This window comes from Stegostoma tigrinum, chromosome 26 (genome assembly GCF_030684315.1).
Source record: "Stegostoma tigrinum isolate sSteTig4 chromosome 26, sSteTig4.hap1, whole genome shotgun sequence".
NCBI lineage: Eukaryota > Metazoa > Chordata > Chondrichthyes > Orectolobiformes > Stegostomatidae > Stegostoma > Stegostoma tigrinum.
The window spans coordinates 47119190-47144570 of NC_081379.1; the positions used below are offsets into that span (position 1 = coordinate 47119190).

The window sequence follows — 25381 nt, forward strand, 5'->3', positions numbered from 1 at the left end:
AGGAGATGAGTTGCTCACTGCAGAATTCCTAGCCTTTTATTCGCTCTTGAAGCCCACAGTGTTTGTATGGCCGGTCTAATTCGGTTTCTGGTCAGTAGTCACCTCCAGGATGTTCTTCACTCCTGCAAAATGAAGTGGAATAAAGATTAACTTGTACTGTTATACTGTTTACAGCTCTGACCACTGCTTTTATCCATTTTTTTAGCGACATGTCCATTCATGCATTGGATGTGGATCCAGCAGAGGCTAAAGCTGTTATTGAAGAAGCTCTGGAGCTCCGAAGGAGAAGACAGGCTTTGGCAATACCAGAAGACGAACCAGATCTTCACCTAGCACAACCTATCTCTCACTTCACGTACGTAATGGTTAAGAGGCTGTTTGTACATGTACATTTGATCTCTGTGGGCCTGAATGTCTAGCTACTGCCCTGCCTCAGACTGGTAGATATGTGCAAAATGTTGTTTTGTGTACCTATTTCTTTGCTTTGCGTTTAAGCTAAGTAAATAGTCTGCTATTCAATATTTGTGAAGCTGAACAAAATGAGAACAAATCTTACCAACAGCTTTGTAACGATGGGAACTGATTTAATGTTTTGTATTTGACACACCTTGTTAATGTTAACTTGGGTTTCTGTATTTGAGGTGCTGTGTCAAAACTGTGGTGGGTAAACTGGATAAAATTCATTAAGAGCTTTTGGAAATGAACAGATGTTCTAAAGCTGATCATCCTCTTAATCCAATCCTGCATTTGGCCTCGGAAAGGTACACCCACTAATTGCCATTTTAATGTCACATACTTTGGATATTTCTTCTTCATTGATGGGTTATGGGCATTGTTAGTTAACAATTATTGCTTACGACAATTGCTTTAGAGAAGGTGCTGATGAGCTACACTCTTGAAGTGTGGCAGTCCTTTGGACGTAGGGACACCCACACTAATAATAGGAAGAGGCTTCCAGGATTTTGACTCAGTGAAAATAAAGGAATGGCAATAAAGTTCCAAATCAGGATGGTATGTGGCTTCTGGAACTTGCAGGGGTTGGTGTTTCCATGGATCTGCTGCCATTGTCCTTCTCAGTGGTAGAGCTTCTGGGTTTGGAAGTTGCTGTTGAAGAAGCCCTGTTGTGTCACTACTGCATATATTGTGGACGGTGCATAAAGCTGCCACTGGTGGATTGGGTGCCAGTCAAACAAGCTGCCTTGTCTTGGTTCATACTGGGCTTCTTTACTTGTTAGAGCTTTAACCATCCAGACATGTGGAGGATATTTCCTCACAGTCTTTTTTTTCTGCCTTGAAGGTGATAGATAGCTTTGGAAGTCAGGAGGTGAATTACTGGCAGCAGGATTCCTAGCCTCTGATCTGCTCTTGTTCCCACAGCATTTAAATGGCTAGTAAGTTCAGTTTCTGGTCAATGATAATCCCCAGTTACTGGAATGCCAAATGCAACTATTTGGTTATTCATTGTGTTGTATGTGCCTCTCCTGATACGTGTTGGAACTTTACAAACCTGGCTCATTGCTGATGTATTGCCTTCAAAGCTGCTCTTGAGGCATCAGCTTCTGTCAAAAATGATAAGTTGACATGGCATATTTTCTGATTATTGCTGCCATATTTTCAAACTGCTTGATAAAGTGATGGTGTTTCTCGAATTGTTGAAAATTCACAAGACATTGCCTCTATCCATTCTTTTCATTTAGCGTGCTCTGCACATTTTGAATCTATCAGTGCCTGGGTTTTTCATCTTACAGAATATTGATTTCAGTTTCCTGTTTTAATTGGTTTGAAAAATGCATTGCTGCATAGCTGATCTGAACGTATCTTGAATTGTTCCATTTACTTTGTTTTTAGCAGTCATAGAGTCATACAGCACGGAAAACTGACCCTTTTGGTTCAACTAATCCCACGCCTGTTACTTTTTTATTGTAACTGTATTTGAACTCTTAGTTCCTACATCGTTCTGACTTTTACTTTTATCTTCTAATTCTCTCATGTTAACATCTGGGTCACTATTTTCCCCTTGCTTGCCAGTTTAAAGTCTTATCATTAGTCTTACTTACTTACTTACTTCCTGCACTTTCTAATCAGATATAATATTGTCCTGATATGTAATGCTGTTTATATGCACAACTAGTTCACCATCTTCAGGTTCCAGCATGTATCTGTGAGTTGCATAAGAACAAAATGTACTGTGGAAGAAGCAAATGCAAGCAGAATCTTAAATCTCCCTTTACAAGTTAATTCCAGAGTTACGTCCAAAGAGGTTTTTCAGGTGGGGTGAATAGTTGTTTTCCATCCTCTTTTATTTCTCTCTACATGCTAATACCTGCACAGGATTGCATGTCTACTGAATCACCAAGAAGACCAATGCTTTGACTATGATTTATCCCTCTGTCAGAACTTTGTAGGAGCACCTGTAAACTGTGCTATTGAAAGATCAATACTTCAATTCTTTCTGGTAATGCAGTCATTTAATATATTGTTTTCTTTTTATAGGTGGAGGTGCCTGGGTGAGAGTTTACTGGCCACCTACATGCACTTGACATCTTCTGAGCTGCCTCACCCCAGCCTTGGCAGAATGATAGATCTTTGCATGTACAGGGACCCTTCTCAACATTTGTTGACATCACCAACTAGCACACCTGTCAGTGTCATCCAGCCCAATCCTGCAACATCCAGTCCTGCACCTGTAGTGACAGCACCAACAATGCCAGCACCAGCTATGGTTACACCAGCAGCTCCAACTCCTGTTCCAAGTGTGTCAGAAACTGTAGGAACACAAGGTTAGCATAAGTATAATTGTATCTCTGATGCCACAAGTGAGAGAGAACAGCAGGTTTTGAAGTTAATGTGGAGACTTGGTGTAAGTGTAGTCAAGTTTCGTCGAGTGAATTTGTTTTTGGATGCTTCCACATCATATTAATTACAATGCTTCTGATGACCTTTGCTGACTAATGGGACATTCTTCTGTCTTAATATCTCTTTGTCTGTGCAGAGAAAAACTTGGCAGCTATGATGCGATCTCAGAAAGTAAGAGGGAGTTTGTGGTGGACAGGAATAATATAAGAGGGAACTCATCCCTGAGCTGAACTTTTAGATAGTTTCTAATTAGCCTATTTGGAGGTATTATTACATGCCCCTGAAGCAGGTGGGTCATGACCCCAGGCCTTCAGGCACAGAAGTAGGGACACTACAACTTTCCTGCAAGAGCCCCATTTGAGTTGGATTGGCACTGAGAAAAACCAGCATGGATACTTGAGTTCAGGTCAGTCAGCTACCAGCGCTGGAATCACATGAAATTGACAAAGGGAAGTGGGGGAGGGGGAAGCAGCAACGATTTATACTTTGTTCTGATGTGTGAATATCTATGCCTGAGTACTGTACTTTGGTGATTTGACATTGTTTTGTTTCTGACTTGTATATTCTGAAAAATTCTGGGTATCATTTTCCATGTTAAAGGAGATACCTAAAGGTAAACTGTTTGTTGAGGTGAGTTCTGGGATCAAATTACAAGGTAACTTGCTTCTCCATGTATTTGTGAGATCAATATATTTTGTGCTGTCACTCTTCAATTACTGAAATAGGATTTTTAGGTGAGCCCCCATTGCAGGAATTGACAACTCCATGTCTTGCTGAGCCTAAGATTGCCCCATGAATAAGCACACTAACAACTCCAGTATTAAGTTTAATTCATGTAGTGCCTTTCACATATTTAACAAATCACAAGTCACTTCAAAAGAGCATAAGCTGAGAAGAACTTGATGCTAAACCACAGATGTGTAGGGCATTTTGCCTTTGTAGCCTGCTCTGTCATTCTGTATGATTATGGCTGTTAATTTTCGTAACCACTGAAGTTTGTAATATTTAAATGTATCAGTCTTTTTCTTGAATGGCTTTCACAGTCTTTGGGATAGTGTATTCGACAGATTGACTACTCTGTACTTGAAGAAATGGTTCATTTATCTTTGTCCTAGATGACCTAATCAGTATCCTGAGACTGTGACCTCTGGTTCCTTTGTGATTGTAATGAGTTCAGCCAGGTGGACATCAAAGAGGAATGTCAGGCATTTTGGCATTTTGTGAGCTGCCTCTTGAGTAAGCTGGACATGAGCCATGTATATCTGCAGTTGCGGTTAGATGAGGATTCTCAGAAGTAGGCTACAATTAATACCCACAAGGGCTTTTACCGAAGTGTGGGACTGCCATTTGGGGTATTGTCAGTCTGTGCAATTTTTCAGTAGACAATGGAAAACATTTTTGCAAGGTCTACCCCGGGTCACCGTTTACCTGAATGAAGTGCTAATAACAGGGAAGACCAATACAGAGCACTTAAGAAAACTTGGACATAGTCCTTAGATGTTTCTCCAAGGCACGCACCCAAGAGGAGAAAAACATGTTCCAGGCACCTCGAGTGATCTACTTGGGCTACAGCACTGACAAGACCAGGTCACACCCATTGGAAGATGAAGTGAGGCCTCAAACAATTGTAAAATAGTAATATTCTGCAAAATATGATGCTCGGCTCTTGTGGGGTTACTAAATAGCATGAGGGGTTCTGGACTCAGATTGTTAACTCTGCTTTCTCCCCATAGATGTTGAGACACCTGCTGAGTTTCTCTAGCAACTTCTGTTTTTGTTTCAGATTTCCAGCATCCACAGTTCTTTGTTTTATTTCAAAAATCAGTGGTAGATTTTAATTAGTATTCTCTGGACTATTAACCTTGAATTTTGGAATATAATGATACTTGTATCTTTATAAGAAGATTCAAAGCTTGCAAAGGGAGCTTTTCAGATGAATTTGCCCTGGGAACCAGCTATGTTGGGTTACCTGTGTTGAAATGCCTGTAATGTTGTCTCTGCAGATCATTCATTTTGATGTGTTTGTGTTTTGTTGAATTAACCATGTTTAAAGCAGAAACATCCATTATTGACAAGGCGAAGAAGGGCTCCAAAAGGAAGCGGATAGCTGATGAGGCAGGTGAGCCAGCGAAGAGGCGCTCTGCTCGAGTGCGAAACACCAAGTGTAAGAAGGAAGAGAAGATTGATTTTCAGGAACTACTGATCAAATTTCTGCCCTCGAGGTACAGTAAACTTTTAATAAACTGGGTTTAAGCAATTACTGGCGATTGGTTTATTAACAGAGCTGAAACTATCCCGAAACAAACTGGAAGAATCTGTTCTTCTAATAGCCCACACAACAAGTTCCTAAACTTACTTAACAAGGCGTAGAGCTGGATGGACACAGCAGGCCAAGCAGGAAGGCTGATGTTTCGGGCCTAGATCCTCCTTCAGAAATGGGGGAGGGGAAGGGGGTTCTGAAATAAATAGGGAGAGGGGGAGGTGGACAGAAGATGGTTAGAGGAGAAGATAGGTGGAGATGAGACAGATAAGTCAAAGAGACAGGGATGGAGCCAGTAGAGGTGAGTGTACGTAGGGACTTAGGGAGGAGATTGGACTGACCTATGAGGTTAGCTGGTAGGATGTGGGGGTGGAGCTTGAGGTGGGAGGTGGGGATAGGTGGAGGAAGGACAGGTTAGGGAGGCGGGGACAAGCTGGGCAGTTCTGGGATGCAGTAGAGGGAGGGGAGATTTTGAAGTTTGTGAAGTCCACACTGATACCATTGGGCCGCAGAGTTCCCAAGTGGAATATGAGTTGCTGTTCCCGCAACCTTCGGATAGTGTCATTGTGGCACTGCAGGAGGCCCAGGATGGACATGCCATCTGAGGAATGGGAGGGGAAGTTGAAATGGTTCGCGACTGGGAGGTGCAGTTGTTTATTTCGAACCGAGCATAGGTGTTCTGCAAAGCGGGCTCCAAGCCTCTGCTTGGTTTCCCCGATGTAGAGGAGTCCACAACGGGTACAGCGGATGCAGTCTACCACATTAGCAGATGTGCAGGTGTACATCTGCTTGATGTGGAAAGTCTTCTTGGGGCCTGGGATGGGGGTGAGGGAGGAGGTGTAGCACTTCCTGCGGTTGCAGGGAAAAGTGCTGGGTGTAGTGGGGCTGGAGAGGTGTGTGGAGCAGACAAGGGAGTCCCGGTCCCTCCATAAAGCAGGTAAGGATAGGGAGGGAAAAATGTCTTTGGTGGGGTCGGATTGCAGATGGTGGAAGTGTTGGAGGATGATGCGCTGGATCTGGAGGTTGGGAGGGTGGTATGTGAGGACAAGGAGGATTCTGTGTTGGCTGTTATTGCGGGGAGGGAGTGTGAGGGATGAGTTGCGGGCAGTGCGGGAGACACGGTTGAGGGCTTTCTCTACCACTGAGGGGTGTAAGTTGCGGTCTTTGAAAAACGAGGACATCTGAGATGTATGGGAGTGGAATGCCTCATCCTGGGAGCAGATGCGGCGGAGGCGAAGGCATTGGGAATAGGGGATGGAATTTTTGCACGAAGGTTGGGGAGGGGAGGAGGTGTATTCGAGGCAGAAGACCTGAACCATCCCCACCCACCACCACCCTCCTCCGCTTGGCTGAGCTTGTCCTCACCTTCAACAACTTCTTTTTCAACTCCTGTCAATTTCTTCAGGTGAGAGGTGTTGCTTTGGGTACCTGCATAAGCCCTAGTTTTGCCTGTCTCTTTCTGGGGTATGTGGAACATTCCTTGTTCACTATGTGGTCTCCTCTATCTACATTGGGGAAACGAAGTGTAGACTTGGCGATTGCTTCACAGAACATCTATGTTCTGCTTGCAAAAAAGACCCTGAACTAGCTGTTTCCTGTCACTTCAATGCACCACCTTGCTCCCTGGCCAACATCTCTGGGTGAAACCCAGCGCAAGCTGGAGGAACAACAACTTATTTTCCGCTCTGGGACCCTACAGCCCTCCCGACTCAACATTGAGTTCAATAATTTTAGGGCCTAAACTCTCCCATGTCCCAGCCCCCGACCCCACACATTTGGCCTTGTCACCTCATAGCCTGCCACTACACACCCCATGTTATTAGTCACTAACAGTCCCCATTAACAACTGTTCGCCCTCCCAACCTGATCGTTAGCAACTCCTTTGTCTGTCCAACTGTCTTTCTCTCTCTTTTGGGCTCTATCCTATCGCTTACTCCCTACCCCACCCACCTCCCTATTTTCTGCATATAAACTGACGTTTTCCCAGCTATCATCAGTTCTGAGGAAGGGTCACCTGGATCTGAAATATTAACTCCTTTCCAGCAACTTGGGTTTGGTTCCTGATTTACAGCATCCATAGTTCTTTTGATTTTTATTTCCTAATCTTGTGGTTTCTTCTGACTGTGGGAAAGAAAGGCTTAGTTTATGCTTGAGAACTTAGTACTGATGACTATGAGAATGGCACTTGGTGAAGTTTAAGGTTGGAGTAATCATAATTCATAGAATCGTAGAATCACTGCAGTGCGGAAGCAGGCCATTTGGCCCACCAAGACCAAAAACCCCTCCCCTCCAAAGAGCATTTCACTCAGACCCATCCTTGTAACCTGCATTTCCAATTGGCTAATTCACCTAGCCTACACATCCCTGGATGCTATGGGCAATTTGGCATGGCCAGTCCACCTAACCTGCACATCTTTGGTCTGTGGGGGAAACCAGGGCACCCGTGGGAAACCCATGCAGACATGGTGAGGGGGCAATGTGCACACTCCATGCAGACAGTCGCCTGAGGGTGGAATCAAACTTGAGTCACCAGTGTTGAGGCAGAGGGGATAATCTTTGAACCACTGTGCTGCCCTATAACCATTATGCTATTCTAAGACATTGCGTGTGATTACCATGGACCTCCAATAAACAAGGCCAATTTTCCCCTTGGGCAGATGCAACTTCTCAAACGTATCAAAATTGTGTTCCCTGTCCTTGATTTACTGCCATTAACTGGTTGAGGTGTTCACTTGCACTCTATTTCCCTGACCAACTGCTGTGACGAGTCATAAAAAAACAGATTTGAGTTAGACCTCCCACAATCACAACCATCTTCCTATATGTCAGGTATGACTCCAACAACTGGAGAATTTGCCCCTGATACCCATTGATTCCAAATTTGCCAAGGCTCCTTGATGCTGTACAAGGGCTGTCACTCGCACCTCACCTCTGGAATTCAGCTCTCGTCCATGATTGAACCAAGGCTGTAATGAGGTCAGGAGCTGAGTGGCCCTGGTGGAACCCAACCTGGGAGTCACTCAGCAGGTTATTGCTGAGTAAGTGCTGCTTGGTAGCACTGTTGATGACACTTTCCATCACTTTACTATGAGTCAGAGTAGACTGATGGGGCAGTAATTGGCCAGGTTGGATTTGTCCTGCTTTCTGTGTACAGGATGTACCTAGGCGATTTTTCACATTGTCGGGTAGATAGCAGTGTTGTAACTGTACTGGAACCCCTTGGCTAGAAGAGTGGCAAGTTGTGGGGCACAAGTCTTCAGTACTACTGCCGAAATGTTGTCAGGACTGGTAGCCTTTGCAGTATCCAGTGTCTCCAACCGTTTCTTTATGTCATGTGGAGTGAATCGAATTGGCTGAAGATTGGTATCTGTAATGCTGGGGACTACTGGAGGAGGCCAAGATGGATTGTCCACTTGGCACTTCTGGCTGAAGATTGCTGCAAATGCTAACCTTATCTCTTGCACTGATGTGCTGGGCTCTTCCATTGTTGAGGATGGGGATATTTGTGGAGCCTCCTCCTCCAGTGAGTTGTTTAATTGTCTACCACCATTCACAACTGGATGTGGTAGGACTGCAGAGCTTAGATCTGATCTGTTGGTTGTGGGATCACTTAGCTTTATCTATCATTTGCTGCTTTCACTGTTTGACGTGAACGTAGTCCTACTTGGTGTCTCCAACAGGTTGATATCTCATTTTCATAAGCCTGGCGCTACTCCTGACGTGCCCACCTGCACTCTTCATTCAACCAGGGTTGATCCTCTGGCTTGATGGTAATAGTTGAGTGGGGATATGCCGGGCCATGAGGTTACAGATTGTGCTGGAGTACAATTCTGCTGCTGTTGATGGCCCACATAGTTGCCCAGTGTCGAGTTGCTAGGTCTGTGCAAAGTCTGTCCCATTTAGCACAGTGATAGTGCCACACAACATGATGGAAGTTATTCTCGACACGAAGGCAGGACTTTGTCTCCACAAGGACTGTGTGATGGTTACTCTTACTGATACTGTCATGGACAGATTGGCAGATTTGTAAGGATGAGGCCAAGTATGTTTTTCCCTCTTGTTAGTTCCCTCCCCACCTGCCATAGACCCAGTCTAGCAGCCATGTCATTTAGGATCTGACCAGCTCAATCAGTGTTACTGCTGCCAAGCCACTGTTGGTGATGGACATTGAAGTCCCCCACCCAGAGTACATTTTGTGCCCTTGCCATCCTCCGTGCTTCCCTCCAGTGTTGCTCAACATTGAGGAGAATTGATTCATCAACTGAGGGAGGACAGTATGTGGCAATCAGTAGGAGATTTCCTTGCCCATGTTTAACTTGAAGCCATGAGACTTCATAAGGTCCAGAGTCAATGTTGAGGACTTCTGGAGCAAGTCCCTCCTGACTATATACCACTGTGCTGGGTATGTCCTGCTGGTGGCACAGGACATATCTAGGGATGATGGTGGTAGTGTCTGGGACATTGCCTGTATGGTATGATTCTGTGAGTTTGACTGTGTCAGGCCGTTGTGTGACTCGTCTGAGAGACAGCTCTCCCAATTTTGGCACTGACCCCCAGACGTTAGTGAGAAGGACTCTGCTTGGTTGACAAGACCGATTTTGCCATTATCTTTTCCTGTGCCTAGATCGATGCCTCGTAATCCGTCCGTTCCATCAAGATGAATAAGGTGTAGAACAATACAGCTACGCAGAAGCTTTAATCAGTTTAAAGTATCACTGATGCAGTTCTCCAAGACATTTGTACAATTTAAGCTACTTATCCCTGTAATCTCCCTTGCCTGTTCCACCAGATAAGTGAATTAATACTTTCTGGCATCCCAACTTAAGCTACTGTTTTCAGTTTATACTCCAGTCTAATTGCTCTGACCTCCTTTCATCCAAATCAAATGACGTGACCGGCTTTACTTGGAAAACTTCAGTCACCTCAGCGTGAACTACATTACAACAAACTCATAGTTCTTGGAGGTAAAGTTTATTTTCCAGTTTCCTATCTTCTACCTGCGACTGCAATGTTTCCTGAACGCATCCCACGTACAAATAGTACATGATAAATTGTGATATTGTCTAAACCCATTTGAATGCCCAATGTTCTGGTTAATTAAAAATAGGCTGTGGTCAATATTTTGTGCCCAGTTGTGGAAAGCAGTACAGTTTCTGTGCTAAAGCAGGCATTTCATACTAACTTGCTGTTATTTCACTAGGCTGAAAAAGGTAGATCTAGAGGATGAAGATGATGCGTTTGGCACCTTTGAAGTTCAGACTGAGTTGAAAAAGGAAAGTCAGCAACTAATGGGCCCTTATCGAATGCAGTTTGATCCCTCATCCTTTATGGAACTGGGTAGGTTTTCAGGCCGGATTCCTCTACATCTGTTCTGGATGGGATCCTCCACTTCTCTGCATCGCCATCACCTGGAAGTCACTTGTCAAAATCTCTGCCCACTAATTCCAGGATATCTAAATGGCGGATCAGTGATAATCTTGTTCTGCTATTGGGGCTGGTTTTGTGGACTTTTGCGTTAAGTGGACTTGACAGTGTGATGTGTATGCCTTTATTTTATGCTGGCAGGTATTTTGTGACATTTAGACCTATTTACTTGCCACAGGGGACCATGCAAAGTGCTAACATTTACCAGCAGTGCTTAAAATGTTTTTCTGTAGTGGTCTTACATACATTATATCCAATGTTAGAATCCTGCACTGTTTGAATTGTTCTTTCTCTGGCTGTCCGTGCCCAGTATTCCTATCAGTCACGTACTTTTTTCAGTCAAATGTTGTTAATTTGAATATTGTCAGATTTCCCATTTGGCTGGAAATGATTTTATATTTTGCGTTATGTTGATGACCTGGGAGTTTTGTTTTCAAACAAACCATCAAATTAACATTGAATTGAATGTCTGGAACCACTGACTTTTACCAGTTGAGAGAGGCAGTTGCACTGGATTGAAGTTTGTTCAGCTAAATTCCTGCTGTTGACTGCCGTGGTTAACTGTGCCCCTGCTGTGTTTCCATAATGTAACTGTGTGGCCCTGCCCCCCCACCATCCTGTGCAGATTCAGGACATCTCTTTGCTGGTCTGTAATTCCCTGGTTTTCCTTCTTCACCCTTCTTAAAAAGTGGAGTGGTGTACAATTTTCCAATTAAGAGGGACCATTCCTGTATCTGGGGAGCTCTGAAAAATTTTAGTTAGGGCATTTAGACTGTGCTCCCTTCTTCACCCTTGGGTCCTGAGATTTGTCATTTTTAGTTCCATTAATTTCCTTCTCATCAATGTTTTACTTGCGTTAATTTTATTTTGTACGTGCCCTGGATCACTTTTTCTACTGTAAATACTGAGGCTGAGTCAGTATTAATATGTTTGCAATTTCCCCATAGTCACTGACACTATCCCTGCTTTCAGTCTTTAGTGAGCCAACATTGCACCTGACCACTCGCTTTCCCTTTTATGCAAGTGTAAAATTTCTTCTGTTGATTTTGGTCACCTCTCATTCTTCAAAACTCCAATGTGTTTGAAGTCGACCTGCACAGTCTTTCCACATAACACAGCTCACTCATTCCCAGGAATCCACTCAATGAATTTTCTCTGAACTGCTTATAATGCAAGAATATTATTCCTTCAGTAAGGAGACCTGAACTGTGTACTGTATTCCAGGTACAGCTTATTAAAAGGCCCATACAAATATAGCAAGTCTTCCCTACTTTAATACTCCACTCCCTTGGAATAACATTCTTTTCATTTTCCTTCCCAATTATTTGCTATACTACATGTTTATTTTGTGGTCCATGTGCAAAGGCATTCAGAACCCTTCTGTACAGTAGCATTTTATAATCTGTCTTTGAATTATTATTCTGCTTTTTTATTCTACCTTACGTGTTTCACGTAATGTTTTATTTCATCTGTAAACCTTGAAACAATGTTCTGCTTAATACACTTATCCAAAAAAAGCTGTGATCTTCAAGGCACGCATCACAGAATACTTCTTTGAGTTTGGACGAAAACTGTTCGTTATTATTTTCTGCTTTTAGTGCCTTAGGCATTTTTAAAAAAAAATTAATCAACCTGTTCGGATATGTTGTGACACACTTCATGGACTTTGCGACTCAGAGCTAAGGACACCATAATTGTGCCATAAGCTTTAGTCAATTTTATGTATATGTTATCGCGCTGTCCCTTTTAATTCCATGAACTTAAATTTTGCCAATGAGTCGATAATACAATTATACGTTCCTCATCATTTCTGTCAATCAAAAGGCCAGGTAAGGATGTTTGCCAATGGTTGCACAATATTCAGCACCATTTGCAATTCCTCAGATACTGAAGCAGTCCATGTGCAAATATGCCATGATCTGAGGCTTAGGCTGACAAGTGGCAGTAACATTCATGCCACACAAATGCCAGACAATGACCATCACCAATCAGAGGCAATCTAACCACTGCCCCTTGACATTCAATGGTGTTACCATCACTGAATCCCTCACAATCAATATCCTAGGGGTTACGATCAGGACTTCAACTGGACTCCCCACACAAACACATTGGCTGCAAGAGCAGGTCAGAGGCTGGGAATACTGCGATGAGTAACTCACCTCCTGACTCTGCAAAGCCTGTCCACCATCTACAAGGCAAAGTCAGGAGTGTGATGGAATACTCCCCACTTGCCTGGATGATTGTAGCTCCAACAACACTCAAGATACTTGACACCATTCAGGACAAAGCAGCCTCCGTGATTGGCAGTTCATTCTTAAGTGCCCACGCCCACCACTGACACTCAGTAGCAGTTGTGTGTACTGTCTACGAAAAACACTGCAGAAATTCACCAAAGATCCTTAGACAACATCTTCCAAATCCACAACCACTTCCATCTAGAAGGACAAGGAAAGCAGGTACATGGGACCACCACCCCTCCACGCCACTCACCATCCTGACTCGGAAACATATCACTTGTTCCTTCACTGGGTCAAATTCCTGGAATTCTCTCCCTACTTAGATTGTGGAATGAGGACTGCGGCAGTTCACCGCCACCTTAAGGGAAACTAGGGATGGACAATAAATACTGGCCAGCCAGTGATGCCCATGTCCCAGAATGAACAAAAAAAATTACTTAAATTCAGTTAGTCAAATGCAAATGGTCTTTAACAAAGCTATGTTGATTTTCATTTATTAACTAATTCTTTCCCAAATGCCTACTAATTTTATTCTGCGTTGTTATTTGAGTGTTGCTGAACAACGACACCCTGGAGTCCACCTCCATAATCCTTTAAAGATGAAATTGCAGGTAGATAGGATAGTGAAGGAAGGGTTTGGTACGCTTGCCCTTATTGATCATTGCATTGAGTACAGGAGTTGGGAGGTCATGTTGCAGCTGTACTGGACATTGGTTAGGTCACTTTTGGAATACTGCATGCAATTCTGGTCCCTCTGTTGCAGGAAGAATGTTGTGAAACTTGAAAGGGTTCAGAAAAGACTTACAAGGGTTGGATGGGAAAGGGTTATAGGGAAAGCCTGAATAGACTGGGGCTATTTTCCCTGGAGCATTGGAGGCTGAGGGGTGACTGTATACAGGTCAGTAAAATCATGAGGGGCATAAAGAGGGTAAATAGAAAAGTTGTTTTCCCCAGAGTGGAGGAATCCAAAACTGCAAGGCGTAAGTTTAAGGTAAGAGGGGAAAGATTTAAAAGGGACCTGGGGGAAACTTTTTCACATACTGTGTGATGTGTGTATGGAATGAGCTGCCAGAGGATGTGGAGGAGGCTGGTACGATTACAATATTTAAAGGCATCTGGAAGGGTACATGAATAGGAAGGATTTAGAGGGATATGGGCCAAATGCTGGCAAATGGGACTAGACCTTTTAGGATGTCTGGTTGGCATGGATGAGTTGGACCAAAAGTTTTGTTTCTGTGCTGTATATCTCTATGACTGTAACTCTTGGAGTTTTACCACTGCCAATATTAAGCTGTGTGACCTTTCAGTTACAGGATCCACCCCTCTTCCTTTCTAAAATGGGTTTGGTAATTAGCCAAACCTTATAATCTCCTGTTTCCACATCTGTATCCAAGGAGAACCTGAAGATCGTGACCAGAGCTTTTGTCATTTCCACTTTTTCCATGGTAAACTATGATACCGTCTGGGCTGGATGACTTTTCTATTTTGTGTGTTGACATAGATTTCTTTGATCTAATAGATCATTATTATTGCTTTGGCAACATCCTCTTTGGTGAAGAATAGGGGATGCAAAAACACCTTCAGTCCTTCAATCATGTCTTTCTTTCTCATTAAGAAAATCACACTTTTAGTGCCCACTTGGCTTCAATCTCCTGTTGACTAATCTTTCATGCATCTGTTTATAAGTCTTTTGTGTTCCCTTTTATATTAGCTACTACTTATTTGGTCTGCGGTGGTTGAAAATGGTCAGCAGTGGAAGAATGGGAGATACCTCCCCACCTACACCCTCTCCACCTATCTTCTTTGCTCTCCATCTTCGGTCCGCCTCCCCCTCTCTCCCTATTTATTCCAGTTCCCTCCCCCCATCCCCCTCTCTGATGAAGGGTCTAGGCCCGAAACGTCAGCTTTTGTGCTCCTGAGATGCTGCTTGGCCTGCTGTGTTCATCCAGCCTCACATTTTATTATCTAGCAGTGGAAGAATAGTCTTTAATGCCTCTTTGAAAGAAGTTCAATCTCTGCATTGAGAGCTCCTTCGAAATGTCCCTCTCATTTTTTAGTGGTTTGAAGCTAATATTTTTGCCTTTGCTTTTTGAGGTCAGAAAAGCAGCAAAGCACTGTGCGTGTCTGTGTCAGGCAATTTGGAATGGAATTGACATACTTAATGCTAGCTAGTGTATTAAACATTCTTAATCCATTGTAACATTAACTTTTAATTTTATGCACACAGAAAGACAAGATGTTCACACGTTTTTGCTGAACAATCAAAAGAACGGTGGGATACTAGATTTGATGTTGAAATATTTAAAAGCACTTGGTCAGAAATTCTTGGCAAAATGGCCACCTGGATTGGCAGAGGTAGTACTCTCAATCTACAACAGCTGGAGAAAACACTGCAGTGGCCTACCTAATCCAATCCTCAGAGAGTGCAGCAACCAGCACATCAAGGTACTGCCGTAAAGCTAAATTTTTTTTATTGTAAAACAGTGCTCCCTCTCTTTTTGTCTGCATCTTCTAAGTATGTAGACTTTTTCTGAGTATGGAGCTATAGATGTTGGCACCTTGGGAGGAAATGCTGCTTCACCCTCTTGGTTGGAAAGCTTTGTTATGATGTGTAATTGGATTGATCCAGCCATGAAACAATCTTCAAGATGTGTATTATTCAAAATGGGAAGCTGTTCTTTGGGGCGAAGGAGTATAGCAAGCTTCTTCCTGAAAAGTGGTGTCCTGAACGCGCTTGAATCATGGTTAGCCTCATGTTGAGGTTAAGTTAGAATAGGCTTTGTTGTCACATGTACTCAAATGACTATGAATTTGCTACTTTGGCAACAAAGGTCCCTAGGTACAGCTTTTTCAGTTATAGTCCTTGGAAAAAGAAGGAAGTAAAAAAAGCTCAGCATCGCAGATTCAGATAAAAATTATAAAAAGTTGAGAACAACGGTCTCCTGACCCCAGACCATATTAGCACTTAGCCTCCAGTTGGATTTGGCGAGAAGGTCCAAGCTCTTTCTACTTGGCACCTGCTTGACATTGAGGTCAAACTTACCGTCAATCAGACTAACTAATTCAAAGGTGACCAAACAGTCCCTCGTGTCTGTGCAGAATAATAAAAATACTTTATGGCTCCATTTATTGTAGTTTTGGTGAGTAGGGTTGGTGGGAATAGTCTCTAGCCTGGCAGTGCCTTTCAGCTGATGTACTACCAGAAAGAGTTAGGTAGCAAGATGATGGGAAAAGTGAATTTTAATCTCTTGAATATTACTTTTCTTATCAATCTCCTATAATTTTACTAAAAATTTATTATCAGAAGTAAAATTCCCAGAAGTCTCTTCCTAGCAGCACTCTGGAACTGCATACAACTGCAGTGGTTCAAGAAGGCAGCTCACCACTTTCTCAAGGGCAACTAGAAATGGAACATTAAATTCTGGCCCAGGCGGCGGAGTACACAGCCTATGAATGAATATAAAAAAAAATCCCTTGACCTTTACACAAGTACACGTATTATGTTGGTTAGTGCTTGAAAAAAATGGTTTAAATCAGTGTGATATAGTTGTCCTACATCAATGTTGCAGGAAAGGAATTCATCTCTTCTAACTAAAATGCCTGGAATATGGTAACGAAAGCCATATAAAAGTTGGGAGCTGTGGGAAAAGGAGTGCATTTTATTCTTTTGTAAATACCTTTACTTTCTAATGATGTTGTTTATAAAAGTGTACTTTTTCTCGCGTTATATTACAGGTACATTATCAGTTATTTGAACATCCATTCATTAAGAACATATTAATAAACTTTAAGATTTGAAGTAATGTAAAATAACACTTGAAATCCTTATCTGGTGGGTCTTGCATAACTTGTGTGTTTTGGGGAGCAGAAGATCTTGTGGGTTGATTAGGTTACAGGTTTCAGGAGAAAGTTTAATACTCTGTATTAATAAAAAGGGATAGTGAAGATCTGGTATAACCCAGGATACTCTGCGTTTGTGATTTAGGCTTCTACGTGAGGAGAATGTAAAACACTTAAGCAGAGTTCTGAATGCAGCAGGTAAAATGTATTTTTCTGGTTTATTTTGATTTTACTTTTAGCCCCAAAAAAAGTCTGTCAAAGTTTGAAAATCACTGCTCTGGGTAGGCTCTCACTCACCTTTTGAGTTTTCTTACATAGTTGTTTAACTGTCCAGCTTATTCAGTTCTCAGTTGGTATTTCACTCTCCTTAGAATATTAAGGCTCACTGTACTTCTGAATGCTCAGGATACTTTATGTTCTCACTTCTTCAGGACATGATGGTGATGTGCTTAGTGTGTATGGAACTACAGCTTGATCAGTGGCTTCTGACAAAGTCCAAAAGTACTACAGGTAAGAAGCACTTACGTCAAATGTGCAGTGTTTTTCTGAAGGCAAACAGTTTTTTCTCCTCACCTATTGAATTTTACTTGATTTAATGTCACTTCAAATTATCTTTGTGCTTCCAATCATTCTAATCAATAAAACTACTGTCCAAAATGGCCACCTTTTTAATCAGACATGAATCTCTTTAACGTGTATGTGAAAACTTGACCAATTAGTGCAACTTTGCCTCCTGCATCGCAAAACAGTTGTTTAGCCAACTGAACCAGAACCAATAACTCGAGTAAAGTTCAAGTTTGTGCAATGTTGCTCCATGGCAGTCATGATTGTTTATATTTGCGTCTGCACTTTAGTGGTAAATCCTTGGGATATTCAAAAGATATTCAGGTGCCATAAAAATGCTGCATCTTCAAATGAAGTTCAAGGTAACAGGTTTTTTTTGGCACGGTCAAAAGAACTGCTGGTGAACTTTCTACTTAGCAGAAATGTCAGCTATGTGGTGTTCCCTTTAACCGAGGAGCTGCAGGTTTCTCCATCCTTATCCCCAAGCAAAAAGGAGAATTCTTAAGAAAAATGTAATTTGTACTACTGCAACATAACTTGAAAACTGGTGGTTTGCATCCCTTGAGGCTTCTGAATAAGTTTGAACTTTATATTGCATAATTTGATGTTAGTCTCTTCAAACACTAAAATGTTAATAACTTTAAGGATCATTTCATTGCATGTTTTTAAGAAAAAAGCTGCCAATGCTTCCGATATGTAATAAAAACCAGGCACAATTTAACAGAAAATGTCAATCTGTATGTATAAACTGAAAAGACTTTTTATTTGAACTCTCTGGTCTGAGCCTTTCATCAGAATTGAACATGAAAAATTAAGGCATCATTTCAAAGAAATCAAAAGACATTTAAGAGACAGATTGGAGGAACCCAGTGGGCCAGGCAGCCTCACGGGAGCAGGAATGTTGACATTGTGGGTTGAAACCCTGAAGAAGGGTCTCCAACCTAAAACATCAGCTTTCCTGCTCCTCTGCTGCCTGGCTTTCTGTGTTCCTCCAGCTCCGTACTGTTATCTGTGACGCCAGCTTTTGCCGTTCTTGCTATCTCTAAGAGAAATGTTGTTTATGTTAAATAGAATGTGACGGGTTCTTGTTGAGGTATTAAGGGGTATAGGCCAAGAGAAACACTATTTCCATAAGTTAGGGAGTGTGGGACCAGGGCGGCCACTCCAGAAATTAGAGTCTCACCTTTCAGATGTAAAATTAGGAGACTCTTCTACCCACGCAGGACATTTGAACAGTGGAGCTCTCTGCTGCAAATAACAATTGATGGTACGTCAGTTGTTCATTCCAAATCTGAAATTGGAGTGCAAAGCCATGAGGCCAGGGAGGCCAGCTAGTGTTTAATCTACAGGGTTTTGTTTTTTTAAAAGCAACCTTTTCCTTGGCTGTTTTTGAGCAGCTCTAAAAGAGTGGCTAATTAGGCTGCACCCATCATACAAAGTGACGATTTAAAGGCACCTCACAGCTGTTAACACTTAACTGGAGATGTGTTGCAGTTATTATTGGCTGGGTGCTAGAGACCCCAGAATCCTGTCTCTCGACGCACAGTTTGGGAAACCCTGTGAAAAAACAGTTACCGTCTTGCTTTTTTAATAATAATTTTCTAAAATTAAATAAAACTTTTATTTGTGCCATATTAGTTTACTTTACAATGTCTAATGATTTTCATATCTCTACTCAAATTCTTTTTCTCTTCTGCAACATTTATTTTCTTCTAAGAATAAGTAACCTTTATTCCTCTGAATATACTTTGCTATATAAAATCTAGTTTGAAACACTAGCTCGTTTTCATGCTCATCTTTTAGTCCTTCATGTATCAGTTATATCCCCCTAATTTTGTATCATCTTCAAATTTTGCTATCATACATAATGATGTGGACTCAGAAACTACAGGTATGTGATGAATAGCAGTGATTTCAGAACTGATCCCTATGGGACAACACTTGTCTGTTTTGAGAAATGTCCCTTGTCTCCAATAACCGTGTTTTTGTGTAAAAGGCATTTAGCAAACCATCCTGTTCCAAGCTTCTCACATGTATTCTGAATCTGTCACTTTATTGATGCTTCAATCTGATCCCCCCCGCCATAACATTCAACTGGCTCTAACTAGGTTGTGTATTCTGTTCTGTGTCTGCTTATCTGTTGATTCCAGCATATTTATAGTTTGATTTAGTTTCCCTCTTTTATATGCTGGCTTCCAGTTGTTTTTAATTGGCAACCCCTCCTTCACTGATGTAATGGCCACAAGAATTCTTGTGCAAAGTCTTAACCATTAATCCCATTCACCTTAAATTAATATTTTTACCCCTTTTTGTCAAAAAAAATCATTGCATTACTGATTGCAGTTTTCTTGTTGAGTGTAACCTATGTGAAATATTTAAAAAAGACCCCTTAATTTTGATGAGGAAAGCTTTCTGCTGGTGGCACTTAGGAAAATCACTTCCCATTTACATGCGTAGAGGGAAACTACCTTCTGTTTGCAGTTAATCTGTTTGGTTTCTTTTTTTTCCAGTTTCCCCTCGAAAATGTTCTTCCAGCAACACGGCGGCACAGTTAGGACCTGACTTTCCAGGCAGCCATTATTTAGGAGACCTGATTCAATTGGCCTTCACTTCCTCACAGAAGGACCTCTTTGAGAATGACTGGCTGGTTTTTGTGGTTCAAGTTTACTGGTTGAAAGCCAGATTTATGGCATTGCAGGTTTGTATTTGTGTCGATGTTGCATGAATGAGAGTACCAATTCCTAATACTTAAATAATTTGCCAACTGTTGTATACTGCTTCCAATCTGAGGCAGAAATACCATTTTGGCTGTTATTGATTAAACAGTGTATTCTAAATGATCACTAATTTCATTCTCAAATTATGAATTCTGGACAATAATGTTAGAGTTTTCAGTTTCTTGTTTGAATTTGTGTTTTTCAAGTTGAGGTGACCACACGCACAATATGCTCTTTGACCATATAATTTTGTGTTGAATGTTTTAGCCATTGTACCGCTCATTTCTTATGCTGCTATGGAATCAATCTGATAAATATGCCACTTAGCTTTATCTTGAATGCCAAATTCTAATTGTGGTATTTGTCAACATCTAATGTTGGATAGCTTATAGGTCTAGTAAATCACGATGATGGGTTATTGCTAATCATGTGGCATAATGTCCTATCATTTTGTGCAAGGTTGTTAATTGTGGTGCAAGGGAGAAATTCTGCAATGCAAAATGCCTTTTTCCTTTGAACACAGACTTCTGGACTTGGTAGCCTGAATTGTTATCCATACTGGGAAATGCAGTGCTTTTCTCCTTTCATGCTATAATTGTGATCTGGGGGTAGTAGGAACGACTGATGCTGGAGAATCTGAGATAACAAGGTGTAGAGCTGGATGAACACAGCAGGCCAAGCTATCAGCGGGACTGGAAAGCTGATGTTAAGGGTGTGGACCCTTCAGAAAAAAGGGTCCTTCTTGTTATCCGCTTTGTTATATATAATTGTGATCTGTTGGATCAGATACTGTGCAGAACAGTAGTAGCGTAAAACCTCCTAGAATATATCTGAGAGTGTGTGTCTAATTGCTATGAATACTTTTAAATTGACGAAGAGTGCTATGAAATTTTACCTCCTCAGAACAGAGTTAATCGGCAGCCTTTATGATTAGTTTGAATGGAGTCATGCATATGAGGGGATAAACTTGCAATGCACTCTTGTGCCTTTTCTCCCCATCTGCTGGTAATATGTTTCAATATATTTTTCCACAGGGTGATATGGAGCAAGCTCTGGAGAGCTATGATATCTGCACTAGTTTGTTTTGCAGTTCATTAGGAATTAAAGTGGGCAGCAGGAATAGTGATGGTTTTACTATCAGACTACCAAATCTACACGTGGATTCTGCCATATCATTGGAGGAGGTACAGACATTTTAATATTTTAAGTGAAATATTAAGTAACAAAAAGCAAAAAAAATTCCTTGCTTTTTATGCATTTGATGAAGTAACAATATGCCTCACTACTGCATTGTCTATGTACTATCTTATACTTCCCCCTGCCAAGACAATATCTATTCCTTTCAGCCTGTGCGAGACTATAAACATTATTATTGCCATTCATTGAGATATCTGTGTGACATTCATTTGGCCTGGGATGATTTCCCTCACTGCTCTTTTCACCCAGCCATCCCCAACAAATTTTGCTCAGTTGGATGTACAAGTGAAACTGTTAATACAAACAGTTTTTTAAATTTCTGAACAGATTTGCAAAGAAGAACAAAAAAAACAACTCTATCCAGCAAAGCACAAATATGTATTTTATTAATTGATACAATCTAATGCATCATCTTCCCTTGTCAACATTCATGCAGATTCCTGGGAAGACCAAACACTAAAGCAAAGCATTTGGAGATTAATTTCTGCCTCATCAACCTCATTTAATTCTTCAATTTTGCAGCAGCAGGTTTTTCACTTGACCACATTCAACTCCCAGAATTTGCCTGTCTCAGGCTATCGTTATAGAATCATGGAGTTGTACAACACAGAAAATGACCCTTCGGCCCAACTTGTTCATGCTAATCAGATATCCTAAATTAATCTAGTCCCATTTACCAGCATTTGGCCCATATCTCTCTCAACCCTTCCTATTCATGTACTCATCCGGATACCGTGTTTAACTATCCAAGACAGATCTCTGCCCAACCTCCTTTGACTCTCACCATCCACTGTGGGACATCCCTATATCTATTCATTAACTATACGGAGCACATTTAAAAATCCAACTCCGGAACCTAACTGACTCAAAAGCACATTACTATGGATGGTGAAAATCTGAAATATAATCAGAAAATAGTGGAAGAACTCAGTATCTGCAAAGAGGAGAGACTGAATTTTAAGGGCCTGGCAGAGATTGGGTTGTGCTTTTTTTGCACATTGTGATTCTACATCTACATTTCATAACTCTGTCTTAACATGCTAGTTGTTATCTACCATAAATCATGAGAGATGCTGGCAGAACTTTTAAAATCTGTTTCCGTAATCTTCAGCAATGCTCAATGGAAATTTTTTACCACTGAAATATTTTTACCTACTAAGATTTAGTAGTCTATAAAATGTGCAGTTTTTAAAATTGCAATATTTGCAGGATCTTGTAGTCTGAACATTGTGTTTCCCTCACTGGTCCTCCCGCAACTTCTTGTGTTTAAAAGTACTGTTTGCTTTTCTTCTTTGCCAGATTGATAAGAAACTCAAATCACTAGAGAGGTGCCAGTCTCTTGAGGAGGTTCAGCGCCTGTATGAAATGGGTGAATATGACCAAGTTGTGAAGCTGCTGCGACCCACATTATCCCTTGGTACGATTGGCAGAACAAAGCCCCTGGAGTTTGTTGCATCCATCCCTGAACGGCCTGCTCAGCTTCTCCTGTTGCAGGTAATCCTAATGTTTCACCAGTAACATATTGAATGTATTTATGTTAGATGGTCAGCAAGCAGGCCATAGCTTGGAAAGAAGTGCTAAGCAATCATCACTGTAAACCCATTTTACGAATTTGTATCCAGCTTCTCTCTTTTTCTCTCTGCTACCCAATATGTAGTTTAGATCTGTACCAGTTTAAGCCTGGACAGAAGATAGACTTTTGTGTGCATTTGGGAACTAGCCTTTGCAGAGAAATTGGCCCTGTGTGGGTCTAATGTTCAAGTGCAGCAGAATTCTGTTAGATCATGAAGTTTAGGATAAATTTTGAATCCGAGAATGGATCAAGTCATTTATGTGGATCAGCATAGTTTTCACTCAATTCCATGCTGACAACATGGTGGCAGTACTTTTTTTTTTCCAGTATTCTGGATGTAACTTTCAGAGCTGATACTATACGATAATTACAGAAACAAATTGACATATGGAATTAGCACTGTACTGTAGAGCTATACTGATGTCTTTCATTCAAGCAACTTATCGACCCTTCTTACTTGAGTGCTCGCATTTGCTATTTGCATTCATACTAACTGTAGATGATCAAATCAGGATGGAAAAAAATCCCTTTCCTGCTCACAAAGAATAGAGTCTAGGTTTGACCAATGACTTCTGAAACTTTCTGTCACTTTTTGTCAGGACTCCCTGCTCAAGCTAAAAGATTACAGGCAGTGTTTGGAGTGTTCTGAAGTTGCGCTAAATGAAGCCATTCAACAAATGAATAATGTGTCATCCACATCCTCTAAGGAAGAATGGGTTTCAACAGTGACTCAGCTGTTGACTGGAATTGATTATTCCTTATCTGGCGATAACAGTATCCTGGAAGAGCAGTGTGTGAATCCTTGTTTTGTCAGATTTGCCAACAATCTCATCCAGGTAAGGAGGTGCACCACATTCAACATGACATTCTACAATCATAACATCAGTTAGAAGCTTATCTTAATACAGTGTAGGCCAAAGTATGATATGTATACACATGGCAGTTTACTTCATAGTTCTGTTGCTTTTGAAAGAATAGGAAAAAGGCAGAAGGATAACCAAAATGTGTCAGTTGCTTAGGTTGGCCAGTAAGCAGCCACTGCAGTGCAGTATAGAGAGCCGCACTGTCTGCGGTTGCAGGAGTGACTCAAGTAGAGTCCCCAGTCTGCCTGCTGATGTGGATGGTGCTCTTTTGGAGTCAATTCAGAGTTATTCCCCATATCTTGGTTAACTTTTCTCCCTGATTCACCAAGAAAAATATCAATTACCTGGTCATCGTTATTTTGTTGTTTGTGGGAGTTTGCTGAGTGTAAATTAGTTGTCTCATTTTTGACATGAATGTAATTGCATCTCATTTTTAAAAAAACTTAACTGACTACACAGCAATTTGAGATTTAAAAATGTCATATAAATGCATTTTTTTTAGTGTGAGCATGTGCAGTGATCTGGGAGGAGCTCTTTGTTAACTCAGTGCAAGGTTAGGAATTTAGTACAAAGTGCCGTTACTGCAGGGCTGGGGAGATCTAGCATTAGAGCTCGAGGAGCTTGCACATTTGACCAGCTAGTAAGAGGTACATGCTACCTGTGTGTTTGAGAAAAAAGGCTTCAGGATGGATGAGCAAAGCCATTGAAGTTGAGGGAATGAAAAGAGATGTGGTAATAATGCAGATAGTATGGTTAGGAGAACAAGTAAGTTTCTATGCAGGTGACCTCTGAAGGTTGTGTTGACTGCTAATAGTTGTGGTTAAGGACTAAAATAAAACAAAGAACCACAGATACTGGAAATCTGAAACTAAAACAGAAATTGCTGGAAAAACCCTATTCAGAAGAAGTGTCACTGGACTCGAAGTGTTAACTCTGCTTTCTCGCCACAGATGCTGCCAGGCCTGTTGAATTTCTCCAGCAATTTGTCTTTGTGTAATGATCAAGCATTTCTCATAGGGCTGGAAACGGAGTAAGAAAGTTGGATCCAATTCTCGTGGTCCACTTAGAAAACCGCACCCCATGCATTAATAAATTTAAAATACATAACTTAGTGATATTCTGCAATTGGGGTGGTGGGGATCGGGGGATGAAGATGGGATGGTGGTGGTGGTGGGGAATGAGGAGCAAATCATGTCCAAAGTAAAATACAGAGCCTTAAAGGTGGTAGACATAAAAATAAAATCCCTACACTGGAAACATGCCCTTCAGCCCAATAAATCCACACCGAACCTCCGAGCATCTTCTCTCTTTCTCTTGCGCGCTCGCTCTCTCTCTCTCTCACACCCCCCCACCCCCTGCCGTAACCCATCTAATCTACACATTCCTGAACACCTATAGGCAATTTAGTGTGGCCAATTCACCTAAACTGCACATTTTTGAACTGTGGATACCAAAGCACCCAGAGGAAATCCACGCAGACACGGGGAGAATGTGCAAAGTCCACATGGACAGTCACCCAAAAGTGGAATTGAACCCGGGCTGCTAGTGCTGTGAGGCAGCAGTGCTGATCACTGAGCCTCTCTGGATTATTAACTGAGTCATAAAGCAATTGTCACAAGGTTACAGACTGGAAAACAAATGCGTAGCTCGAACAGTGATGGTAGAACTCGAGTTTTGATTTATGGAACACTGATAACAGTGCTCAGGAAAGAGAGAGCCCTTTTCTTGGAACATTATCAACTTCAACCAGGCTTGAGCCCAATGTCCTGGCAAATCATGTAACTCAGCTTTAGGTGAAGAGAGACTTGTAAGTTGAGGCAATAGAAGAGGTTCATATTGGGGGTAAAAGC

The 25381-nt window shown here is 41.6% G+C and overlaps 1 protein-coding gene across 3 annotated transcripts in view; it reads left to right on the forward strand.

The window, feature by feature from the left end:
• The window catches only part of cabin1 (calcineurin binding protein 1), a 412002-nt gene that overhangs the window by 20863 nt on the left and 365758 nt on the right, over positions 1 to 25381 (forward strand). For 2 of the 3 annotated variants that reach the window (XM_059655154.1, XM_059655156.1), the window contains exons 7-16: positions 206 to 355; positions 2494 to 2780; positions 4910 to 5078; positions 10317 to 10453; positions 15005 to 15222; positions 17049 to 17127; positions 19692 to 19879; positions 20933 to 21082; positions 22395 to 22589; positions 23268 to 23504. In XM_059655154.1, coding sequence (XP_059511137.1) covers positions 206 to 355; positions 2494 to 2780; positions 4910 to 5078; positions 10317 to 10453; positions 15005 to 15222; positions 17049 to 17127; positions 19692 to 19879; positions 20933 to 21082; positions 22395 to 22589; positions 23268 to 23504 — 1810 coding nt within the window. The remainder of the gene's footprint in view (positions 1 to 205; positions 356 to 2493; positions 2781 to 4909; positions 5079 to 10316; positions 10454 to 15004; positions 15223 to 17048; positions 17128 to 19691; positions 19880 to 20932; positions 21083 to 22394; positions 22590 to 23267; positions 23505 to 25381) is intronic. The other variant, XM_059655155.1, reaches the window with a different exon arrangement.